This window comes from Arachis hypogaea, chromosome 8 (assembly GCF_003086295.3).
Source record: "Arachis hypogaea cultivar Tifrunner chromosome 8, arahy.Tifrunner.gnm2.J5K5, whole genome shotgun sequence".
In the NCBI taxonomy this organism is placed as follows: Eukaryota; Viridiplantae; Streptophyta; class Magnoliopsida; order Fabales; family Fabaceae; genus Arachis; species Arachis hypogaea.
In genome coordinates this window covers 41,330,301-41,340,005 of record NC_092043.1, presented here as the reverse complement: position 1 = coordinate 41,340,005, position 9,705 = coordinate 41,330,301, and the positions used below count along the sequence as shown (strand labels likewise).

General features: G+C 29.7%; 1 protein-coding gene across 1 annotated transcript; it reads left to right on the top strand.

The window, feature by feature from the left end:
• Positions 1 to 3,344: 3,344 nt before the first annotated feature.
• Positions 3,345 to 5,679, top strand: LOC112708443 (phenylacetaldehyde oxime monooxygenase CYP71AN24-like). Its single transcript, XM_025760595.2, has 2 exons — positions 3,345 to 4,342; positions 4,973 to 5,679. Exons 1-2 carry the CDS (start codon positions 3,374 to 3,376, stop codon positions 5,573 to 5,575), a joined length of 1,572 nt encoding a protein of 523 aa, XP_025616380.1. The 5' UTR covers positions 3,345 to 3,373; the 3' UTR covers positions 5,576 to 5,679.
• The last annotated feature ends 4,026 nt before the right edge of the window (positions 5,680 to 9,705 follow it).

Below are 9,705 nucleotides of genomic sequence, written 5' to 3'. Positions count from 1 at the left end.
CCTCCTCCTCCCCCTCCTCCTTTTTCTTCATCTTTCTCTTTTGTTATCGTCGTCGCTGTCACCATTACCACTACTACCTCCTCCTTCTCCTTCTTTTTTCATTTGAATTTTTTTTTCTCCTCCTTCCTTTTCCTCTTTGTCCTCCTCCTCCATCATCATCAACGTTATCGTTATTGTTATCGTTACGTTATCGTCATCTTCTTATACATAAATAACATTATTCATTATTCTCTTTCTAATTTTTACACTTGTTCTGCTTACTTTCGTTGCGTTGTCTACATATTTTTTTACTTATTTTTTTAATTAAAATTTGTGAATCTACAACTCAAATCTTCATGAAATAATTTTTTAGTTCTCTTTCGAATTTTTGCACTTGTTTTACTTAATTTCGTTGCGTTACATAATAAATTTCGGTGCTATTTTTATTTTTGGCAAGAATTCAATTCAATAAGTGTGAACTTACATTCATTCAATTAAATAAGATTACAATACAGTATAAATATGTTCATTCAAGTCTAACATGAGAAGCAATGCTCCTAAAAGAAGAATTAAGAACAACAGAAAGAGAAAAAGAAGGAAGGAAAGAAAGAAAGAAGAATAATAAGAAGCAAAAGAAAAAAAATGCAGCATTAAAAAAGATATTTCTGTATTTTGCAATAAAATTTTGATGCTATTATTTCGATAACTTCTACATAATAAAAAACTCCCTTTTCTCCTCCTCATCTTCTGTTTCTTCTTCTTCTTTTTTATCTTTTTCTTCCTCATTTTCTTCTTTTTATTTCATTCTCTTATAATTCTTTTTGTTTCACTTTTTGAGAGGAATAAAATCAAAAAAGAGAAAAAAATTAAACAAAAAAAATAACTGTAATAACACATAAGAAAGAGAATAAAAAATAAATAAATAAATAAAACGCAGTAACAGCAACACTAATAGAAGAAGCTAATAAGGAAGAGGCAACGGAAATAACACACGATGAAAGAAGCGTGATTTTATGCACTAGTTGAGGGAGTGGATTTTGTTAGATTTAAGCCAATTTTATTAGATTTAGTTGTCAAAAAAACTTGAATTTATAATGAATTTTTTTTTTTATATAGCCATAACATCTGGACCACATACATCATTCTGCATTATCGGTTTTGTCAAAAAAATAATTAAAAATATATTAATAATCAATAATAAAAATTTGACGCATCTAAGAATTAAAAATTACATGTTCAAAATTTAAAAATTAGACATAAAAATTTAAATTAATTATTGTTTAATTTTTATTATTTCTCCATATTTTACTATTATCTGATTCTGCAATGATATATAATGTAGCGAAACTTTTGTTGTGCAAAAGTAGTAGTGTAGTTACTAAAATGGGATTAGTTAATCTTTAATGTTTTTTAATAAATAAAACGTAGTAAGTAGCAAATAAAGCAAAGGAAGCTATAGCACTCGAGATAGCTAGCTAAAAAAAGGATAAATAGATATTTAACCAAAACATCGGTACCTAATTAAAATTAAATATTTATAACTTTTCGAATATTATAAAAATGAAACACACAAGTTGACGCGAGAGCAAGGAAGATTAATAGGTTAAGTAGTATATTCGTTATTGTAATAAAAGAAATATAAATTCCATATTATTTAGGATAATAAATTTTATATTATGTGTTAGTCTCGTTAAATTATAATGACTTTTTCTTTTCCTCTAATATAAATAACTCAGGTATTTATCTTTGATTATGAAGTGAAATTTATTTAATATGATAAAGTTTTGTATTTATTTTTTTTAGCTTTCTTAAAAATAAAAGATTTATTTTATATTATTGGCTTGACTAACTAAAGTGAATTTATGGTTATTTTTTTCATAATGAATTGTTAATTTCGCTAAAATTAATGACTCAAAAGACGTGTCAACCTTAATTATAGTGTTATATCAACACTTAAGAAAAATAATTATGCTATATTTATATTAAAATTAGTTATTAGTATAAAATATATATTAAAATACAAAATATATATTAAAAATAAGGGTAAAGTATATTTTTTGTCCCTGAAGTTTGACAAAAAATTTAAAAATACCCCTAAGTTTTATTTTGTTTTAATTTTGTCCCAAAAATTTTCGATTTGCATCAAATATATTCCTACCGGCTAAATTTTCAAAAAAATTAAGATCAATCTAACAATAATGTATGAAAATTATGCTTGATTTGCTTGTGTTGATGGTTGTTTTTATGAAATTGTTGTTGAATTGATCTTAATTTTTTTGAAAAATCAGCCGTTATGGGTATATTTGATGCAAATTGAAAACTTCTGGGACAAAATTAAAACAAAATAAAACTTAAGGGTATTTTTGAAAATTTTGTCAAACTTCAGGGACAAAAATTATACTTTACCCTAAAAATAAACTACCCAACACATGTATATATATAAATATATAATGATTAATTTTAATGACTAATTTGAATATACAGATAATATTTTTATATCTATACAAACTGTGAATATTAAAATAAGAACAATACTATATGATTAGTAAATATATTATTATTTTTTGTCAGTATTTAATCAATAATAATTTATATGTATCTATATTTATAAGAATTTTGCACACAAAAATATATAATTTATACATATATTTATTAAAATTTTATACTTACACACAAAATATTATATTTTGTACTTATATTTTTCAAAATTTATATACATAAATTAATAAAATATATTTATTAAAATTAATTTAATATTATGCTGATTAAATAATACCCTAAAATATTAAAAATTACTTATTCAAAAGTTTTCTTTTAAAAATAAATAACTTTTAATTTTGATACCCTAAAAATAAAATAAAAGGTATAAAGACAAGTAAAATAAAAAAGTAAATATTTTAGAAAATTAAAAAATTATTTAAATTCTTTAAAAAAACGTACAGCGTCGTTATTTATATAGTCCAGTAATAAAGTTAAAAGTTCAAACAAGAACCACGAGGACAATAAAAAAAATTGGATGAAAATTCATGTATAATTATTATTAAATGGAGTTGATAGTTAAAAATTATTTGATTATAATATAATAAAATATATTAATAAATTATTTAATAATTTTTAATTATTATTTTTAATTAAAAAAATTGTATATAAATTTTTACTATAATAAATATCCATGTATAATTATCTTAAATTTATAGTTAAAAATTATTATTAGATAATAATTTAAACAAATTTATTAATCTATAGAATAATTTTTAAATATCAATTTCATATAGAAACAAATACATGCTAGTCTCTTCTTTTATTGATATATATACATGGAGAGTTCCAGCACGTGGTTTAATGTATGTATATGAAAACGGAGATTGAGGAAGAAAGAAGAAGGAAGCTAAGGATGGCAACTATTGTATCCATTCTAAAACAATTCCCATGTGATAAGTTTAACTCAACCCTCTACCTTTCAATAGTAGTTGCCATCATTATTAGCATCATTATTGTGATTAATCTAACCATCACAAGAAGAAGCAAATCCATTATTAATCTTCCACCATCACCACCAAAGTTACCATTCATTGGAAACCTTCACCAACTAGGAACATTGCCACACCGTTCTTTCCAAGAACTCTCCAACAAGCATGGCCCTCTCATGTTCCTTCAGTTAGGGCAAATCCCAACATTAGTGGTTTCATCTGCAGATTTGGCCAAGGAAATCTTCAAAAACCATGATCTTGTTTTTGCGAGCCGCCCTCCAACGACGGCCGGAAATATCTTTCTCTATGGCTGCAAAGACATAGCGTTTGCGCCCTGCGACGAAGCATGGAGACAGAAAAAAAAAGTTTGTGTTGTTAAACTTCTAAGTCCCAAAAAAGTTAAATCGTTTCTCCCTGTAAGACAACATGAGGTTGCAAAACTTGTTGATACCATCCAAGAAGCGTGCTCAAGAGAAGTCTCATCATCATCTTGTGTGATTAATCTTAGTGAGTTGTTGGTTGCTACATCGTTCAACATCGTTTCAAGATGTGTTCTTGGACAAGACTTTGATTTCTCAGAAGTTAGTGGTCATGGAAGCTTTGGAGAGCTTGGCAGGAAGTTGCTGAGGCAATTCACTGAGTTTTGTGTTGGTGATTTCTTCCCTTCATTGGGTTGGGTTGATGCTGTTAGAGGCTTGACTTCCAAGTTTAATGCCACTTCTGTAGCAGTAGATGCTTTCATGGAAGGAGTAATTGAAGAACACAAGAAAAATAAGACGAACAATGATGATGATGATAGTAACAAAGACTTTGTGGCTATACTTCTTCATCTTCAAGAGAAGGGTACGCTTGAATTTGAGTTCACTAGAGAAGATCTCAAAGCAATCCTAGTGGTTTGTTTCTTCTATCTTCCTTTCTCATAATATATAGAATGACTCATTTTGTGTTTTTAATTTGGGATGTTTTTGAAAGTAAACTTTGTAAAATTGAATAAATTTTGAATTAATTATTTTACTTGAAATAAATTATAGAAAATACTAGGAGCCATCAAAGTCATATACTTTAGAGTATATTATTTATCATTAATATTTGGAACGTAAGTTCTATATATATATATACAATATTATTATGAAGAGTGTTAGGGGATCAATAACTTTTGTGTTTTATAACTATTAATTAACTATTAATAATGTTTTAATGGTGTGAAATTAAATTCAATGGTATAAGATCATTTAATTTTCTTTTGATGGTTAAATGATGGCCAACTTTTTAAAAAATTGATGGTCCCGAGACTTTCCCTTATAATGTTTACTTTAGAATATATTAACATACTTCAGAGAGTATATTATTAATACTTTATATTGACATTTGATCTTATTTTATGTACGCTATATTATTATATGTTTACTTTATCATCCATAAATTTGTTCTGTTGTTCACCTTACTCTTTAAACTCTTATTTTTAATAGATATTTAATCAGTAGCATATTTTTTTAACCCATTATTTCATTTGGTTAATGTAGGACATGTTTCTTGGAGCAACTGATTCTAGCTCCATCACTTTAGAGTGGACTTTCTCTGAGCTCCTTAAGAAGCCAAGTACCATGAAGAAAGTTCAAGAAGAGGTAAGACAAGTTGTGGGGAACAAATCAATGATAGATGAAAATGACATAAATCAAATGAAGTATTTGAAGTGTGTGATCAAAGAAGCTCTTAGGCTACACCCACCTCTTCCTATCTTAGTCCCTAGACAAACAACATCAAATTCAAAAATAAAAGGGTATGACATTCCTTCAAAAACAACTGTTTATTTGAATGTTTGGGCAATTCATAGGGACCCTGAATTATGGAAGGATCCTGAAGAATTCATTCCAGAAAGATTTGAAAGTAACCAAATTGATTTCAAAGGACAAGATTTTCAATATATCCCTTTTGGATCCGGAAGAAGGGGTTGTCCTGGAATGTCATTTGGACTTGCTTCTACGGAATATATTCTTGCTAATCTTTTATATTGGTTTGATTGGAAGCTGCCTATAAATGAAGACATAGACATGACTGAAATGTCTGGAATCAGTGTTAGCAAGAAAGTACCACTTCATCTTGAAGCCATAATGATGGACAATTAGATATATAATTGTTTATGTTTTTATTTTATTAAGTTAAATTTTTATGATAACTGATTTTATGATATTCGCATTTTTATGACCTGAAAATTTGAAGTTTTATCACTGTTGACCCCAAAAGATTATTTAAAGCTTGATGTATTTGTGATTATTAGGGTCCTTGATTTCAAGATTTTACTTCACCTTATCTATGGTGAAACTTTGTTACATGTATGTAATAAGGTTTCTTTATCTTGTAATGGGTGGTGGAACTTATTAATAAGAAAACATGATATTTGGTTGTTTAATTAGTCTAATTAGTTAAGTGTCATTTTGCGATTGTAATTTCGTTTTTTTCAAGAAAATCTGGCGCCATGATACATTCCTTATATATGTGTCTCATAATAAAACTTTAGAATTACACAAGTCATGTCTAATTCTAACTCTTAAAAACAACCTTCATTACTTTCTTTATTCCCCCTCCCCTCTCCACCCCCCCCCCCCCCCAAAAAAAAAAAACCAATTAATGGAGCTAGGCTGCCACTTTCTCTAATCTATAATTAATAACTTTATGATTTTTTTTAATAAGAAAAATGAAAAATAAAAAGCAAACTATTCTAGTGTCATCTATTATGGCATTACCATCAACAACAAAAGGAATTTAAATTACTCTACTCTCTATAACTGATTAAAGATTTCTGAAACACCTCTTCTGAACCCCTTTCTTGTTATTAAAAATATGCCCGTTCCTCTCTAGTCAAACGTTCCAAATAACTGCAAGAAGCATATGATCCACTTGTTGCACTCCTCTTTCCTATTAACAACACCTGTCTAACTCTTAAAATGTTCTTTTAGTGAACCCGGAACAGACCACGATCTCCCAAAGTCAGAAAGCCATTGACACCACACCTGCCAAGTAAACTCACAATCCAGAAACAAGTGATGAACATGTTCAACGTCTCTTTTACATAATACGCATATGTTATCATCATAACTAATAATTTCAAATCTAAGCAGTCTTTTTTTAGTATTTACTCTTCCTATCAAAACAAACCAAATAAATAACTCCACTCGTGGCGGAACCAAACATTTCCATATGGTTTTGGTAAAACTGTAGCTAGTGATATCTTTCGAAAGAGTTTCTAACTGCACCAATTGCACAAAAACGTTAGTTGAAAAAAATTCTGTCATTGTCAAACTTCCAAACAACTCTGTATTGCTGATCACATTCTAGTTTTACAGGCTTTAAAAACTAGTGCAAAAAATCCACTAATTCCAACTCCCATTGGTATAATCTCGCTTCTACTGGAGGTTTCAAATCCACTCTAACCCATCTCAAAACCCACAATCTCCTACGACAGATCCTTTTTCATTTGAAACAGAGAAAAATCTCAGAAACCTCATTTTTAGCGAACCACTTTGTAGCTAGACATCTTCGCAGAATCAAGTCCTCCTTCCATCACCCACCTCCATAGACAACCCAGCAATCATCTTATCTCTTACATTGCTATCTTTGAATTGCAACTGACGGATATCCTTCCATGCCCCTCTCTAGTAGGTAATGGCTGAGCTGATAACATCACATTGGGGTTTAAGTCATAGTAAGAGCATACAACCCTCTATCATAAAGAACACTCATCTTTTGAAAAACGCCATCACCACTTGAAAAGAAGTGTAGTGTTTCTAACCACAGTATCACCTACCCCCAATCCACCCTCCCTTTTAGGGGATTGAACCACTTCTCACTTAACTAGCGCTACACCATTTCTACTTTCCTCCTTGCTCCATAAGAATCTTCTCTGTAACGATATTAACTTTTCTGCCACAGCCTTCGACATCTTATACAGGTTCAGGTAGTACACTGGCAAGCTATATTTAACACATATTTAATAGGGACTAACTTACCCGCTTTATTTAGCACTTTTGCCTTTCACAAATTGAGCTTCTCCTCAACTTTATCAATTATCGGTTTTCAAGTCTTGACCAGCCTTGGATTTGTTCCTAGAGGAATGCCAAGATATCTTATTGGAAGATTAGCCTCTTTACATCCCAATAAGTTGCACATGTTGTAAGTCCACTGCTATTCACAGTTGATAGGGATTAAACTTGATTTATCAAAGTTAATAGTTAACCCCGACATCACCTCAAAACACCTTAGCAATCTGGTATAGTTTCTGATGGTCTCCTCTTTTAGTGGACAGAATAATATAGTGTCATCAGCAAACTGGAGATGTGACAACTCTATATTTTTCTTACCAATCAGCAGCGACAAAATACATCTGTTCCATACCATCCTATGTAGAATATCAACAATCAAAACAAATAAAAAAGGAGACAGTGAATCATCTTGTCTCAAACCCCTCTCTATCTTAAACGGTTTAGATGGCGAGCCATTTCTCAAAATCGACATAGACGCTGTACCAATAAACTCCTTATTAACCCATTCTATTCATCTTTTATGTATTTTATAGTTAATATAATTAATATTAAAAGTAATTAAGTATCAAAATGGTATTGTATATATATATATATATATATATATATATATATATATATATATATATATATATATATATATATATATATATTTTAATTAACTTTAATTTATATATATTGTTGAACCAAATAAAATAAATAAAAATTTTTGAAATTGTATCACATGGAACTGAAATATATTCCGTAACTTATGATGAGCATCTTTGAATTGTCTCTGATGAGATACTGTATGTACAAATTGAAGTCATATAGTACAATAATGCAAGTACTAATTGTTGCCCTGATGAGATAGGGTGGGTCGCTTTTTAATTTTAGTGTCGTGGCTGGAGTCATGTTTTTTCTAATAATGTGCATGTGAAGATTCTCGGTATATATATATATATATATATATATATATATATATGGATACTATTAATTTAAGAGTTAAATTTATTTTTTATTTAAAAATTTTAAATATATAAATTTAATCTTTAAATTTGTATTTTAGTGTTGAAAGATTTTTTAAATATGTTAATCGGACCTTCTGATTTATTTTACAGGAAAAAAAATTATTTCACTATAAATTAAACCCTCTAATTTATGTATTATGAAATTTGATCCTTAGATTTTTCAAATTCAAAGATTCGATTTGTTATTTAAATAAAAAAATTAAAATACATATAAAAAAGAATATACCAATTAACCATGATATTGTTACACGCAATTTTTTTTCTATTTCTAAATTAGTTGGATGGTGTCGTTTGCCTTTTTTTTTTTTTTTTTAATAAGCTACTGCTGCTGCAAGCAATAATAGAGGGCAAGTGAAGAATCTAACATGCACGATATAAAGAATAAAGAGGTAATGCTCAGGATAGTTCTTGCGCTATAAGAAAAAGGCATATCGCTACGCTTTTTTTATTACACTTTAAAAGCGTAGCTAAAAAAAGTTAATGGTCACATTTTTATAAGAGTGACAATTAATTAGAAATTTAGCCACGTTTTTTTTACTATGCTTAAAAAACGTGACTAAAAGGGTCAATGACCACACTTTTATGAGAATAACAATTGATAGCGGTTTGGTCATGTTTTGGGGGGTCACGCATCAAAAGAGTGATCATAGAAAGAAATAAGCATGCTTCTAAAGGGTGCCAATAGAGTTATCTTATGATGACATTTTTAAAGCGTGCCAACAGGTGTGTAAAGTTACATATAGTGACCAAAAACATGTAAACGCGCATTTTTCATCACTCTTCACTATGTACCAGAGGCTCTTCATCGCGGATCTAACCCTAACCTCAGAGGCTCTTCATCGCGGCTCCAACCCTAACCCCAGAGCCTCTTCATCGTGCTTCCAACCCTCCTTTGGCGCTCCCTCCGTCTCAAACCCTCAGTCGTACTCACTCTCTCTCTCGCAAGTACTCAAATGTCGCTCCTCTGTCGTGCTCCGTAATGCTCTGTTGCATTCCCTTCGTGCCGCCATTCTCTGTTATCCTTTCTCCACGCCGTATTCCTGGTCACCAGTTTCTGCCTTCTTCGCGTATATTGTTATCCTCTACGTGTGGCTGTGTTGAAGCTCCAAACTCCGAAACTTCTCTGCGTCTCTAGCTCAACTTCTGCCTCTACTTCAGGTGATTTTGTATTCTTTGCTATTTCTCATTCAATTATGTTCTTTTTTAAAA

Coding starts and splice junctions, on each gene's coding strand:
- LOC112708443 (XM_025760595.2), top strand. CDS start 3,374: ATGGCAACTATTGTATCCATTCTAAAACAATTCCCATGTGATAAGTTT. Junction 4,343..4,972: donor ATCTCAAAGCAATCCTAGTG/GTTTGTTTCTTC, acceptor TGGTTAATGTAG/GACATGTTTCTTGGAGCAAC.